The sequence below is a fragment of the Petromyzon marinus genome, chromosome 5 (assembly GCF_048934315.1).
Source record: "Petromyzon marinus isolate PM22_M1 ecotype Great Lakes invasive population chromosome 5, UKy_Petmar_22M1.pri1.0, whole genome shotgun sequence".
In the NCBI taxonomy this organism is placed as follows: domain Eukaryota; kingdom Metazoa; phylum Chordata; class Hyperoartia; order Petromyzontiformes; family Petromyzontidae; genus Petromyzon; species Petromyzon marinus.
The window spans coordinates 7,928,372-7,945,179 of NC_133671.1; the positions used below are offsets into that span (position 1 = coordinate 7,928,372).

At 52.7% G+C, this 16,808-nt stretch overlaps 1 protein-coding gene across 2 annotated transcripts in view; it reads right to left on the reverse strand.

Moving 5' to 3' along the window:
• Positions 1-11,689: 11,689 nt before the first annotated feature.
• LOC116938986 (formin-binding protein 1-like) overlaps positions 11,690-16,808 on the reverse strand; it is a 62,194-nt gene continuing 57,075 nt past the window's right edge. For both annotated transcript variants that reach the window (XM_032946791.2, XM_032946790.2), the window contains one exon: positions 11,690-16,146. In XM_032946791.2, the coding sequence (XP_032802682.1) occupies positions 16,004-16,146 (143 nt within the window). In that variant the 3' untranslated portion in view covers positions 11,690-16,003. The remainder of the gene's footprint in view (positions 16,147-16,808) is intronic.

The window sequence follows — 16,808 nt, forward strand, 5'->3', positions numbered from 1 at the left end:
TTCATGACGAGATGAAAACCATCATCATCATCATCAGGATGTTGATGATGATGGTTTTATCAGGATTATGATGGTTTTCCATATTTCCATATTGAAACCACGTTTTTTTCTGGATTTACAAAAAAAGATTCCACACGGACCAGAGAGCGGGCAAACTCCCCTCAATGTCAGACAATGAGCAGGCAAACTCCCCACAATGTCAGACACGTGGGGCCCTCTTTTCCTACTTGCCACTTACGGAGGGGCAGCCACTCCACTGCCAAATCATACGTGGGCGCTCACGCGAAACGTGGCTCCGTCTTTCGCGTGATCCACTAACCCCCACCGGCCGAGCGAGTGGGCGGCAGAGACCAGACGTTCATTGGCCCCATCCTTCGCGCACGGGACGGTAAAATAAAAAAAGCAACCTTTGATCGCTCTCTTTACACAGCCACGGAGTTTTGTTTTCATCGTACAGCCTCAACCTCGGTTGTTGAAATGTTACAGATAAGAGGTGGGAGGTGACCCGGCTGACTACAATCGAACCGGCGCTCTATAAGAGGGACACGCGGAGTCGGGTGTCGAGACGACTTGAGAGAGAGAGAAGTAGGAGGAGGAGGAGGATGGACGCCCGCAGGTCTCTGCGTCTCAAGGTCCTCAGCTTGCTCCTCTTCCTTGCGGCGGCCGCCTGCCTCGGCGGAGGCCTCTACCTGCTGGCGGGGCGCTGTGGCGTCGACAGCAACCCGTTCGCCGGCTTCCCCCACCCGGGTCACGGAGAGGGGGGCTGCAGCAACGAGGACGACGACGAGGCGGAGGAGGAGAAGGTGGAGGAACGCCACGGAGGAGGAGGAGGAGGCGCTCACCATAATGGAAACTGTCGTCAACAACAGCAGCAGCAGGGAGGAGGTCCTGGCCCCGAAGGAGACCGTGGAGGATCTGTCCCAAGCCCGGCGGGGGCTATGTCCAGGGATGACGACGACGACAATGAAGACGACGAGGACGGCCTCTACCCCGAGGCGGTAGGGGCCGTGGCGCACGGGGCCATCGCCCTGCTGGTGGCGTCCGCGGCCCTCGGCGCGGGGTCCGTCGCCGCGCTCGTCCTCGGCTGCCGGGCCCAGCGGCGCCTCCCGACCGCTGGCCTCGCCGTGGGCCTCGCCGGACCCGGCCAGGTGAAGGAGGCCTCGGCCCCGAACGTCTACGTGGTGATGGAGGCGCCGGCGCTGGACGAGAAGCAGTGGAGTCCGCAGACGCCGCCGCCACTGCCGCCGGCGGCGGCGGCGGAGGCCCTCGGCCCGTGGGCCCTGCCCGTGGCGCTGCCTTCGTACAGCGAAGCGTGCGGCGTGCCCGAGGGTGCGGGGCGAGCGGCGCCTTGAGGGGCAGCAGCAGCTAGGGGGGGCAGCAGCAGCTAGGGGGGGAGCAGATAGAGGGGGAGCAGCTAGAGGGGGCAGCAGCAGCTAGGGGGGCAGCAGCAGCTAGAGGGGGCAGCAGCAGCTAGGGGGGCAGCAGCAGCTAGGAGGGGGCAGCAGCAGCTAGGAGGGGGCAGCAGCAGCTAGGGGGCAGCAGCAGCTAGAGGGGGCAGCAGCAGCTAGAGGGGGGCAGCAGATAGAGGGGGCAGCAGCAGCTAGAGGGGGAGCAGCTAGAGGGGGCAGCAGCAGCTAGAGGGGGCAGCAGCAGCTAGAGGGGGCAGCAGCAGCTAGAGGGGGGCAGCAGCAGCTAGGAGGGCAGCAGCAGCTAGGAGGGCAGCAGCAGCTAGAGGGGCAGCAGCAGCTAGAGGGGGCAGCAGCAGCTAGAGGGGGGCAGCAGCAGCTAGGAGGGGGGCAGCAGCAGCTAGGGGGGCAGCACCGTACGTAGCCAACCGTGCTTCATCGGAGGTGCGGGGAGGGAAGGACAACAAACTAAACACACAAAGCAGTTCCGAAGCAATGAGCTTTTGTCAATCCTCGGATGATTTAAAAGTGCCGTGGCTCCTGGTGGCTTCCTCATGCCGGAAGGAAGAGCGTTCCAGACGGCCGCAGAAGCGCGCATCTGAAAGCGCGCGTGCTTCATCGTCGGATCATCATCGGTGGCACATGGTCAGTCCGCTGCTGGATGAAGACCCCCCCCCCCTCCGCGGTCCCCCCCCCCAATATTCCACCTCTCACCTCTCCGCCTGCGATGTCATTAACATTGTGCGGGCATCGCTTCTCTGGTTCCCATTCGTCTTCTCTCGCGAGAGACCCCCGCAAAAAAACAACAACAACAAGGACGCTAGGAGACATTCTCTGGACGCGTCCCGCCAGCCGATCTCCACGTATCTCGCCACTTTGCGCGAACAACTCTAGGAGGAGGCGTGGGGGGGTGGGGGTGGTTGGATTTTCTTGCAGCGAGGAACGTGTGACCAACCATCCGCCTTTGTCACAATATTCAACCGCTCGTCGTGAGAGACACTGAGAGAGGGGAGCCCGATGGAAGTGTGCTTGCGCATGCGAATGGATTTCTTCACGCGGCATTGCGACTCGTGAAATTGTTGGGGGTTTGTACAGAATTCATGGGGAGCGGTGGTGCAGCGGTTAGCGCTTACGATGCGCTACGAACCCGGCGACCCGAGTTCGATTCCCGCTCGCGGCCAACACCCAGTGACGATTATCTGAACCGGTCCTGGGCCTCCCCTAGGTCGACTCGGCCTCAAATGAGTACTCCGGTGCGGTGTGTAAACATCGCCACTGGGGAGACAAAGGCGGTCGGGCGTGGTGCTGGCCACCCACCCCTTCGTGTACCGTTCCAGCCTTCATAGGTGCTCGCTAACAGCACTTGCCGCTTCAGTCTGTTAAGGCTATACGGGGGATCTTTGTCTTTCTTCACATGGCATTGTGGCTCTTGAAATGTTGGGTTTTGTATTTAATTCGAAAAAATATATATTATCTTGTTACTTTCGTTTCCAACCCCTAATTTGGAATAGAGGTCAGACATTGGGCAGTGAAAATTCAGGCAAATCGCCTTTTTATTCACGCTTCGGGAATGCTGCATTGAAAAGATGCCCCCCCCCCCCCCCCCGGTCTATTTTCGTGAATAGCTCAATGGTTTACTGGTGTGCAGTGTATTGCAAACCAACCTTGCTGCACGCAGGCAGACACACAGGACAGATCAAGGCTTTCACTCCTGAGAGCTTAGTACAACGTTGACTAAATGCCGAGCCGTGGTGGCCACGAACGTCGCCTAAATTGCAAACTAGTTTGTTTAGAACTGCTTTTTGTGTTGAGTTGTGTTGTCCGACCCCACCCCCGCACCTCCTATTAGCACGGTTGGCTACGTACGGTGCGGAAAAAGTTCAACATACATACAGACGCCTGTAATCCAGCACTGGAGGCAGCGAGGGTCGGTGGATCACACACAGAAGCAAATGTTGTGAAACTCTTCTTCCCGTCGGCGTCGAGGAAGTGCTGTACCCTGGCTCGCCGGGACAGGGCGGTGAAGGAAATTTAGACGAATCGCCATCTATGCCATCTGTATGGGATAGAGTTTTGCCGCGTAACGCACGTGGGGTTTCTCCGATTGCTCCGGTTTCCTCTCGCATGTTTAAGCACTCATTAATAGGCTGAAAACATCTTAATATATGGGGAACCGCAGATCTTGGGCAATTGTTGTTAGCCGCCGGCTCACCGTCTTGGCTGCTGACTCGACTTGTTCCTGCCGGCGCTTCTTGAGTCATTCTCTCTCTCGTCTTCGAGAGTGAGCCAATTGTTGTGCGGCGCGCTAGAAGCTCAAATGTATTGATATATGTTTATTCGTGAACCAAAGATAATGGTGCAAACATTTGAAAATGCAGTCAGAATCATGACTCAAGTGATTTTTTTTCTTTGATTTTTATCTACAGTACACGAAAATGTGACACGGTATACCACACGGTGAATATATTTTGCACGCTGTAGTCATACTGTACTTGCAAATAGTTGTTATTTGCCCGGATGTGTAAAAGGCGTGAAGGGTGGGGAAAGAGTCTCTTGGAATTAAGAAAGAGTAATTCTTGAAGGTGGAAAATTAAGGACGCTCACCAAATCAACAGGTCCTAAAAAAACGTGGCAATGTTATAACATTTGTTGTTTCCGGATCGGTGGTGGTGGGGGGATATGAAATCAAAAGTAACCCATGTATATTGAGAAGTCACTGAAAAACTATAATTGCTCAGTACACATTCAAAGGTTGGGTCAACTTTGGCATGCGGCTGGAACCGTTGGTCCAACGGCGGCCCCAACGTTTGATGCTCGCTGGGTCTGCGGAGAGGCAAAGACTCTCTGATGTTCTTTGGTTCTTTCGGTAAAGTCACGTAGAATGAGAATAAAATAATAAAATAATACGTTAAAATTCTCACGACGTTTCGGCCACAACGCAAGCGGCCGTCACACTTTATATCTCATGTTGTCGCCTGCCTCGTGCGTTGCGTCTCGTTGTTTACTCCCATAAGCAACGCAATGACTTATCAACATTGAATTATTTAATGCATGCACAAAGTATATACGTTTATTGTGACTGTGCTCATTGATTTCAATCGTTTTAATAATTAAATACCTATTACAAGTCTCGCTTGGTCTCGACCAGTGTTCAGGAGGGTCCTGCTTTACATGTTTCGCTCGCTTTTGAATATATATTTTACGTGTGCACCCTGGACAAAACCACACTCGCTTACGAGGACAGCGCTCAAACCCCATGCACATAAATTTCGGCAGCCTAGTTGCTGTACTACCTTCTTGCAGGGACGTCAATACCATGGATGTTGGTCTTTCAGACACGTAATTTATATGCGATTCACCTGCAATTTATTCAAATTACACGTATTTCCATTCCTTAATAAAAAAAATTGCGATGGGATGTTTCATTTTACATGGTTGTTTTATCATGAGCTTTTACGCTTTTATGAGGTTGTTACTGTTTTATCATTTAATTTTGTTTAATGTTTTTAGCTCTGTACAACACCTTATGGCCTCTGGGTGAATATTGCTGTAAACGTGTAAATAAAAATTACAGTTTTATTAAAGCTCGGAGTGACGTATGAACATTGGTTACATGCTAACATCCCTGGCTGAGCTTAAAGTGCAATCAATCCATAACACGTTTATTATTTTCTGATCTTCCTGATATTTTGTATTAAGTACCAGTTACCGATTCTCAAAATGATCAGATAATTCTGATGATTGAGAGCACTTCCCAAATAGCCACGGAGAAAACAGCATTTGATATAAAAAGGCTCGACACGACTCCCACCAATCTCAACGCGACGTTGATGCAATCCTTATCCCCCTCTGAGAGATATTGATCCATCGCTGATTGCAGTGTTTCGCTGCTGAGAAGAGAGATAGGGGGCATTTGCTCACCTATCTGTTTTCACATCGCGGTGCAATCCACAAACATCGCAGAGCCATATGATGTGCAGGGTTGGCTATGTACGGCACGAAAGAAGTCCAACAGAGTGTGAGCCCTCCCTGTCCACGAGGGTTACGTTCTTGAAAACGCTCGCGAATGCAGAAACCTTGTTCCAATTTGAAAAAAATGGGGTTACGTTCCGTAATATTATTCTAGGTTCGCGGGGCGTTCTTACAAAACGACCGTTCTCTGAATCCAATACAGTGTTTTATCTCGCCACATGACGGCAATACAAAATAGCAATTTCAACTTAGCACTGACGCCGCACAGAGGAGCGAGGAGGGACCAAAGGGTGAGCGGAAAAGAGAGCCACGTGATGAGCCGGCACCAGTTTCCCCCTCCCAAGCTCTGTGGTCCTGTATATACGAAGGTGTTATCGGACAATTAATGAGCGTTTTTAGTAGTGGGAGGAAAAACCGGAGCACTCGGAGGTAACCCACACGTGCGAGGGGGGGGGGGCAGCCTTCGGGCCAGCCCAGGATATAGCGCTTCTTCGACACACACGGGAAGGGAGTTTACCAACATTTGCGTGGCGATCCACCAACCCCTCCTAGCTGCCTCCACAGTGCTGGATTGCAGACATGCACAGTCACCACCGCCCGCACGGCTGTGGTGATGCTGAGACGTTGTGACACATCATATAGGAGTGCGTGGGTCTTATCCTCGCGTGAGAAATGTGGAATTGCCACCGCTGGCTCAGGGCAGTTAGTGGGGAGTATATTATCACTGACTCGCACACATTTGAGGAAGGAAATGTTTTGGCTGCGAGTCAAAGGGATTTCAACAAAATGTAGGCCACGCACACGCCTCTTATTGCCACCACTGCACGGTGACTCAATGTCCTCTTAAAATATAATAAAAGCGTACAGCCCTTTGCCAATCGACAGCTGGATGAAGATCCTCCGCATGCCATGTCGGTTATTAGTGTTGTTTGACCATACTTCACCACGCTGGTCAGTTGAGGTTGGAGCCCCGGACCTGTTCGGATAACACTCGCTACTGATGTTAGCCGTGGCTGGGAATCGAACTCGGCTCAACCGGGTCTGGAGTGCTGCGTTGCCAACCGCACTGCCATTCATCTTTATTTGCATACCACCAGAACCGAGACGTGGCCATTGTGAGCTCACCGAGGTTATCGACCCGCCGGATTTTATGATTTCCGTATCGCGAGAACGCTCGGTTACTTGAGACTTTTGCGAAATCATGAGCACCAAGAAATGGAACAGGTGTTGGACTTGTGGGGGGTGGGTGAAAAAGGTGAATGTATCCTACCACGAAGGGACGAACCGTGCCTCTGAGCCGTCCAATCGGTCATGGGTGCGATTGCAAAACGGTAGAACGCCTCTTATCCGCGGCGATGTTGGGGCACGAATGGCAGGAAGTGTTGTGGAATCCACAGCTGCTGGTGCAGATGAGTCGCATGGAATAGGGTCACAGAAAAGATGAATTTGAATATTTTATTCTGCGCATGCATTCTAAGTGGAGCCGCCTTGCATCGCCGACGAACAGAACGGCGTTTGAGGAAACCGTTGTTACCTTTTTTACAAATCGACGAGACTTGTGTTTTCAGATATTTTGACAACAATAAAAACAAATATTCCTTTTAGCCAGTAAAGCTTCAAGTAGTCTTTAAAACGTTACCTTTCATGAAAGTTCTGGCATGGGATGTTCTTTGACTGTGTATGCTTTACAACGAAGCTTGAAAGCATTTACGAAACTCAGATTTCCAAAACCACCCCAACCTTCAAATAATTGCCCAATGTATGCATACTCTGTTATGGTTCAGATATGTGTCCACGATGTGCGATCACATATCACCGTGAGAGTGGAGTAATGCATGTTTCATTAACTTAGCCCACTCACCCACTCACTCAGACGCACAATGAAAAGCGGAACAGGATCCACGCGCGTGCCCATGCACGCGCGTGCCTATGCCACATGGATTTATTTATTCGTTTGCCATTCACCTGGCACTGTGGTTGGCACACTCCGCTCACCATCGGGCTGAAATTCCGCCCGAGGGCCGGCTCGGATATTTTATCCATCAGTCAAGCCGGGGTGGATAAATTGAGTACCGTTTTTGTGAGGGGTCGACAAGTGGTCGTCCTGTGGGAACTCGGACCCGCCAATGTAATGTGGAATTGCCACCTACTGTCGTGGTTCAGGATCGTAAACAGCGATGAGCGCTGCCGAATGAGCAATCGAGCAGGGCGACACTTTTGACCATTTTATCTGAAGATGTTCGTTCAAAAGCAACGCATGAAAAATGTGAACGTTAGTATTCGTAACTGCCAAAGAGGTCTTACCGAGTTATTAATTATTATGATCAACTCATCGACCGTACAGATTTACAGACCCTATGTACTATTTTTATTTTACCAGGTAAGGCCCACTGAGCTGTACGGCTCTTTTTCAGAAGCGGCCTAGCCACAAATGATAGTTCAACGAAGTCGCTTATCATGTGGCACATGTATCGTAGCCCAATACTCTAAACGCATGTTTATGAATTTGAAAGGAAAAATTGGAGGATGCGGAGAAAAATCCATGCGACTATGGGGAGAACACGCAAACTCCAGAATATAGAGCAGGCAACAGGGTCGGGATCGAATCCACGACTTCCTGAATACCAGGCGAGATCGTTAACATCTCGTCACCGTGGCAACCCTATGACCGTGTGTGCGTGTAATTTTTATGTTCGTGACCTTGTTATTGCTCCACCACTTGGGCAATATAAATAAGGGCCCTCCTTGCGGCACGTTTTACTTGATTCGCCACACACTCCCTATCTGACTCCCAACCAGTGTCGCAGACGACCGACCTGCCCACGGACTCACACAATCTCACCGCACAACCTAAGTCCACGCGACGAGTAATCAGCGGCGTCCAAATTCCAATGCCACGTGGGCTTTTGTGGACAAACAGTGCTTGTCGAAACAGGGCGGTCGGCGCTACTGCCTTTAATTGCAGATGAAAACGTATTACCTTGTGCAATAGAACACCTCGCCCCCCCCCCCCCCTCCGAATGCAGACCACGCAGCCACAGGTTACCAGAATTGGGTACTGTTGATCATCGTCATCATCAAAAGTCCAGTCATTAAATGTGTCCGTTCTTTAAATGAGAATGATATCGCGTGCCCGCGAGCAGTCAACCGTGGCGCTGCTTATCCGGCCATGTGTCAATCCACTGACCAGATGAAGGCCACTTCTGCCAACGTCATTTGGGTTTTTTTTTATTTAAAGCTTTCATGACTGCAGTAATTCATATTCTTAGTTCTTTCGGTAAAGTCACGTTGAAAGAACTAAGAATATGTCATTTGGGTTGTGGGCCGTTTTTTGACCGCATCCACTCTGGTCAGCATGGGTTGGTGAATGGCAGGTAGCCCATGACCACCGGTTCGGACTGATAACATTTTTTGCTGTGGCCAGGAGAGTCAAGATCGTGGGGGCCACAGCGCAGTGTTACGGACCACCGGGCCACCGCTCCCCCACCCCAGCATTATTTCACTGCCGAGGTGAAACGCAAGATGCGCGTGGAGGATGCTGGGGGGCCCTTCGTGGAAGGTATTTAGGTGCAAGCGATATGGAATTTCAGAAGAAGGGCTGTCGATGCAATCGGGGAGAGAGGAGGCTGAGAAGGGTGGGACCTGTGTATCAGAGGAGCGGTGTGACGCAGTGGTGTGCGCACTGCACTATGAACCCGGGGACCTCGAGTTCGATTCCCGCTCACGGCCAACACCAGTGACGATTATCTGAAACGGTGCTGGGCCTCAACTCAGCCTCAGATGAGTACCTGGTGCGCTGTGTAAACATCGCCATTGGGGAAACAAAGACGGCCGGACGTGGTGTTGGCCACCCACCCCCTCGTGTGCCGTGCCGGCCTTCGTAGGTGCTACTCGCTCACAGCGACTATGGAGAGAACACGCAAACTCCAGAATATAGAGCAGGCAACAGGGTCGGATCGAACCCACGACTTCCTGAATACCAGGCGAGATCGTTAACATCTCGTCACCGTGGCAACCCTATGACCGTGTGTGCGTGTAATTTTTATGTTCGTGACCTTGTTATTGCTCCACCACTCGGGCAATATAAATAAGGGCCCTCCTTGCGGCACGTTTTACTTGATTCGCCACACTGCCTATCTGACTCCCAACCAGTGTCGCAGACGACCGACCTGCCCACGGACCCACACAATCTCACCGCACAACCTAAGTCCACGCGACGAGTAATCAGCGGCGCCCAAATTCCAATGCCACGTGGGCTTTTGTGGACAAACAGTGCTTGTCGAAACAGGGCGGTCGGCGCTACTGCCTTTAATTGCAGATGAAAACGTATTACCTTGTGCAATAGAACACCTCGCACCCCCCCCCCCTCCGAATGCAGACCACGTAGCCACAGGTTACTAGAATTGGGTACTGTTGATCATCGTCATCATCAAAAGTCCAGTCATTAAATGTGTCCGTTCTTTAAATGAGAATGATATCGCGTGCCCGCGAGCAGTCAACCGTGGCCCTGCTTATCCGGCCATGTGTCAATCCACTGACCGGGTGGAGGCCACTTATGCCAACGTCATTTGGGTTGTGGGCCGTTTTTTGACCGCATCCACTCTGGTCAGCATGGGTTGGTGAATGGCAGGTGGCCCATGACCACCGGTTCGGACTGATAACATTTTTTGCTGTGGCCAGGAGAGTCAAGATTGTGGGGGCCACAGCGCAGTGTTACGGACCACCGGGCCACCGCTCCCCCACCCAGCATTATTTCACTGCCGAGGTGAAACGCAAGATGCGCGTGGAGGATGCTGGGAGGCCCTTCGTGCAAGGTAGTTAGGTGCAAGCGATATGGAAGTTCAGAAGAAGGGCTGTCGACGCAATCGGGGAGAGAGGAGGCTGAGAAGGGTGGGACCTGTGTATCAGAGGAGCGGTGCGACGCAGTGGTGAGCGCACTGCGCTATGAACCCGGGGACCTCGAGTTCGATTCCCGCTCACGGCCAACACCAGTGACGGTTATCTGAAACGGTGCTGGGCCTCAACTCAGCCTCAGATGAGTACCTGGTGCGCTGTGTAAACATCGCCATTGGGGAGACAAAGACGGCCGGACGTGGTGTTGGCCACCCACCCCCTCGTGTGCCGTGCCGGCCTTCATAGGTGCTACTCGCTCACAGCACTTGCCCCTACAGTCTGTTAGGGCTACACGGAGTGGGGAGGGGGGTCTTTGTTTAAAGGGCAGGCCACGGAGATGAGATCGGAGGCTCTCCAACATCATCGGCAAATAAAACAAACATCAACATACAGTACCAATTATTCAGATCTTATTGCCTCTCCCCCCCACCCACCTTGGATCCACCAGTGGGAGTGGCACGGCACAACGGATGTCACCCGACGGGGAACAGCCGTGACGTCAGTTGCAAAATTGTGAACGTCGGTCCAACGTTGGCACGCTGTTTCACTGGGTGGCGAGATACTGCGAGAGCAGACCTTTGAGAATAAAAGGTGCGAGTGGCGACAACATACTTTGTCAACGCCGTATCATTCATTTCCCCTGCCTTATTGCAGACCAATTCAGACCCTCATTGGTCACCCCGTGCCCCTTTATAAATCTCGGCGTTCATCCTGTAAAGTCCCATCACAATGGGGAAACACGAACGACCGCACCCATCCTGCGCACTGCCCTTGGGTACACCTCGGGCTCTCCCACTCTTTCCAATGCCTACCTGCCGACGTCGCTAATTTCGCCTTTCCTCGCCGCAGGAGGTGACGCTGCTGCGCTCAGTCGCTGGTGCAGTGGCGTGGCTTGTGTGTGTGTGTTTGGAAAAGCGGACGTGGAAGTGCAGCTTGTTGCGCGTGATCTGCGCCGAGAGCGCCTTAATTCCCGATCATATGTGTCGGCTGCTGCGGGGATCGCCACTCTTCAGAGTAACGAAAACTAAAATCTGTTCCACGACTTTTTAAAATTTTATTTTGGCCGTATTATTTTTTGTTGTTGTTGTTGCCCGTATTGAAACGGCTGTACGTCGCCGTATGGACCTGAAAACTCAATTGCCCTGTAAAAGGATACGGGGTAAACCGCATGGGTTGACAGCTGTGGCAACGCAAAACGTAACGAGAGATGATGTCGGTATTTGCATAGCAGCTGGAGTCGGCGCTGCTCGTCATCAGCGATGACGATGTGGCTTCAGAAACGCCGGATGGGTTTCGCGATTCACGTTCGAACCACAACGAGCGTCTTTGAAGGAAGTTTTATTGCTCTCAGGGGGGGGGGGGGAGGAGGAAAGAAGGCACTTGCAAGGCAGTGGTCGGCGAGTCCCACAATACAAATATTTGTTTTCTTCAAATTTTATTACATCCGATGCTTACACATTACAACGCAAGCCCTGCCCACTGAATCGTTTATCTGAAAAAAATGTGTAAATTTCAAACCGGGCGGAGGAGTGCCACTGCTTTTATATATACAAAAGATAAAAGACCCCCCCCCCCTGTAAAGCCTTTACAGACTGTTGGGGCAAGTGCCGTTCGCGAGTGGCACTTGCGAAGGCCGGCACTGCTGTGGCACACGAGGGGGGGAGGGGGCAGCAACACGCCTCGGCCGCCAATGCCCCCCCCCAAACTGGCGATCTTTTACACAGGGCACCAGGTACTCATTTGAGGCTGAGTCGACCTAGAGGAGGCCCAGGACCACACAAGAGCCGTGCTTCAAATTGGTGGCTACAAACGATGCCGAGATCGTCCCCGACTGTGCATCGGCCAGGGCGGAACAAATCCCCCCCCCCCCCCGGAGAACGTACGGAGTGAAAAGGCGTTCAAAACGCTCTCCAGTCTTGTCCAGACACAACGCAATTCAGAGGGAAAGGGCCGTTTCAAACCAGCGATGTTGCTTAACTCTCTAAGGATGCGCGTGTGCGCTCTTCGATCATAAAGGAATCCCACCGGCGATGAGAAAAGGGGTTCTCATGTGGTGGATCGTTTCCTACAGTAGGGTTCCATGCATCATCTCCCCTCGGGCATGGGCATTTAAAAAAACCATCAACATTTACAAACGCGTGACACCAAAGTTGTGGGATTCGTTTTAAAATGTGACGTAAAACTGATTTGCGATACGCACACAGTGGATTGGACGTCAGTTCGTGGGTCAGTGCCAAAAGTGGATTTTAAAAAAAATCACGGCTCCGAGCAAAGGGGAAAACGTTGGCCGATATCGCCTGGGCCCTTACCACGAGAACGATCACGGACGGCCACGTTGACGCCAATTAAACTTTGCATGGGCAACCACAGTCCTCAAACACCTCGCCCAACATCCGGCATCGTGACGCAGCCAACGAACCCGATAAACCGTGGCAGAGCAAACGGCGCCCCTGCCCCCTAGATTTTGTAGACGAGACGGGTTGACATCCGTCACCGGCAGCGCGTTGTCTACGGACGTTCAACTTGCGCCACTAGCACGTGGCCAACTGCGCTCAGCGGGGCTACGGGGTTCTGGAGGTGCGAATTCCTAGCTGGCATGTGCCGCAAAACACACACACAAAGACGCCCCGTGTAGCCTTAACAGACTGTAGGGGCAAGTGCTGTTAGCGAGCACCTATGAAGGCCGGAACGGTACACGAGGGGGTGGGTGGCCAGCACCACGCCCGACCACCTTTGTCTTCCTAGTGGCGATGTTTACACACCGCACCAGGTACACATTTGAGGCTGAGTCGAACCATGGGATGCCGGGGACGGGTACAGATAATCGTCACCGGTGTTGTCCGTGAGCGGGAATCGAACTCCGGCCGTCGGATTCGTAGTGCAGCGCGCTAACCACTACACCACCGCTCCCCACACACACACGCTCGATCGATCGATCCAGGCGATAACTTCACCAGATCGCCGTGGCAGGTGCAACGGGGGAGAGCCTCTACGTCGCACTGCGATGCCGAACATCATCAGCACTCGGCCGGACGAGCGGCAGGCCACCTCCGAAGGTCCGAAAACCCGCTCCTCGGCAACTTCTCTCGGATTCCCTCCCGATCGTCTCGACTGCCCCGAGTTCGTGTAACCTCACTCTCAACTCGCTGGGCTGTTTGGAGGCGGCGGCGTCCGTGACGAAGGAAGATCTCGGACAGGTGGACCGTTTTGACGTGCTCTGCCGTGCAGAGTCTGACCACCCAACACCGCCGGTGCCGGCGTGCGCACAGCTCAGGTGCTGCGGTGGCTCAACTTTGTCGTAGGTTTGCCCCTGCGCTTCCCCCCCCTCTGCTCGCCCACCCCCCCCTCAAACTTTCAACAGCGTCTTGTCCACACGCAATCCGTCTACCCGTACCATGACAGGCCGATACCAGGACCCGCCGACAAAGCGGTCTCGCTCCCACCAAGTGGGGAGAGACTCGCAGGCCAGAGAGGACACCGAGCGGCATCGACACCGCATGGGAAGAATAAGAATCCAAGCCGCCTCCCTCGTCCAGGGACGTGACACAACCGTTACTCGGAATCATTGCTACTGCTCGGCTTTCCCTTCCGTGGTTGATTTAATAATATATCGTTACGCACGCACAGACATTAATAACACTAGATGTGATGATCTCACTGGGCTCTCACCCCATTTGATTAAGGTCAGCGATTGTGTAGCCAGGGGAAAGGGTTGAGCCTCGTTACACAAAGTCGACGTCAAGGTCGGGACTTGGAAACTAAACTATTTAAACGGAAAACTATTTTGTATTTTACCAGTTAAGGCCCATTGAGCTGTATAGCTCTTTTGCAAAGCGACCTGGCCACAAATGATAGCTCAACGAAGTGGCTTTTCATGCCGAAATGTATAGAAGCCAAATACTCTAAACGCACGTCGATTCTCAATGTGGAGGGAAAAACAATAAGACCCCGAAGAAAAAAATCAACACGCAACCATGGGAAGAACATGCAAACAAATATACTGGCGTTAGGGTCGGGATCGAGCCCACGACCTCCTGCATACCAGGCGAGGTAGTTAACATCTCGCCACCGCGGCTCATCTATAATATACACACCATGCGGTGATATTCCCTCGTGTTTTAATCAACTCGTCACAGAAAGTGTATGCATGACCCGCCCCCTACTCGACACTTGCCCGCCCCCTACTGGACATCATGCATAGCTCATCGGATTCCTCCAGTCTCAATACGGATTCTGATCCTAGGATGTAGTCCATGAGCCCAGATCAGATATTTCACTGGTCACTACGCACCCGAGGAGGGATCCAGTTTCTTCACGTGGCCAGAAAAAAAAAAGACTGAATTACGTGATAACCACTTGAAATGACCGAGTTATCAAATAATTCACTCTTGTTAGCCGTACGCATAATAAATCGGTGCGACGAAAGGTTCTAGAGCAAAGTTGGCACCAATTTACGCTCTGGTCCATGGACTAATGTGGCCCACCAAAGTCAAGGCTAAAAAGACTGCAAATTGGTCACCCGTGGAATTTTCTTAGACCGTGGCTCCTCCTACTCGTGGCCTCTCGAGTGGCCTGGCCTGGGAGATATGGCTCGCCGAGACACAAAGAGGCACGTATCACCGAGATGAGGCAGAGGTGCACAAGAGACAGAAATGAGAGCGCCGTTGAAAAAGGGATTGAGGCTAGCGAGTAAAAGTGAGGTAAGGAGACTCCGGGGTGCGGAGGTATGGAAAAGCGGTCACGTGCGCAGGCTTCTAACGATGTCACAAAACCCACGTGACGTGAAGAGGCCAAGTGCCAATTTTTATTTGAGGCTCGTCAGAAAGAAATTTAAAAAAGCAGCAGGTATAGATCCCGGGTCTTAAGACAGCAAAAGGGTCGAGAAACCAACGAAAGTAACGGTAGAAGTGCGTGAGAATCCAGCGCTGCTGGTGAAGTTCACGCCGCAAGTTTTGGGCCCTACGCTGTGAAACCCGGCGATTACGACCCAACCCTCGGGAGGGTTATCGTACGACCGGTTCTGGTTAGAAACGCTCCTTGAGATTCCAGGGTAATGCCTCGGTAACAAAGCAGACTTCACACCCCCCCCCCTCCCCCCCGGTTCCAACGCCACATAACATTCTCCCGGTTGTCAAAGGTGCTCCTGGAGTTTACGCGCTTGTGGATGCATATTCAGAACGCCAGAGAAATATATATTTACACTGTCAGGGCACATTCCAGTGACAGGGACCCACAATCAGAAGAGTGGCCTCTACTGTGACTTAACGGTGATTGGTACTACTCTTTATCCACCCTGGAGGGATGATGGGCCACCGAGTCGACCCCATGACAGGGACTTGGCGAACGTTGCATTGTGAGTCTCACACTCCGGAAAACAGTGCCCGCTGTTCAGATGGTGAATATATATTAGATGTATTATTTTATTTGTGTACCTCACCACAATTGCATGGTCATGAGCTCAAAACTGGTGGGGGTCGCTTGAGCCCCCCGCCCCCCCCCCCCATGGTTCTCTCCCCGGTTTATGAAAATAAATTAGCACCAACCAATTCGTCAGAAGTCAACAGCAGTGGTCGTCATACCGAGAGACTGGCCTCGGACATAGGAACTTGGAAGTTTCACCGCTGGCTCAGGGCCACCAATCGACACACACGAGCACCGCCCCACCGCCCCTCCACCCGACGCTCGCTCGGTGAGAACTTTGTTGTGGGCTGGACACGCGCTCGTGGTGGTGCTCAGAGCAGCAGGTAGGTGGTGGGCACGTAGCCCTGGGCCTGGCCCGTCTGCCTCTTCACCAGCGTCCAGCCCTGCCCCGCGTCAGCCTCCACCACAAACAGCGCCTCGCCCTCCGCCACAGCTATGGTTCCATCCGAATCGCCTGCACGCGCGCACCCACCACCACCCACGATACACCACCCACCATCACCACAACAACAAAAACTGCCATTCGCCACTAAGTGGCAGTGACGCCACCACGGTGCTTGTGCCAGGCTATGTGTACGTCAAGGCCACGTGAAGTGTCGAACGCCCGTCGGCAGGAGGTCACGGGGCAGACCCAGGTGCTATGGGTTAACTGACTGAGATGACTATGTGATGCACCACCTGTGCCCCCTATTGTGCCAACTTCACCACACACACACCACAACACACGATACACCATCAACCACCATCCTCCCCCGAAACACCACCACCATACGCCACCACCACCACACACCACCACCACCCACCCACCACCGCAATCGCACACAGGCATCCATCAGCATACACAGGGAGGGATAATCTCCCCCCTCCCTACTCCATCGCTAGAATGTGTCCCGATAGTGTAAATATGTATTTCTCTAGCGCTCTGAATACGCATCCACAAGCGCGTAAACTCCAGGAGCAATACGGATGATGATGCCAATGCTGAGGATGCTGGCTGTTGCTGCTGATATTAATGATGATAACAAAATTGATGCCACAAGATTACCAATAAACATTTTGGGCCAACATTGGCTCAACGGGTTCCAACAAAGATGGCGACGTTGGCTCAACATTGGC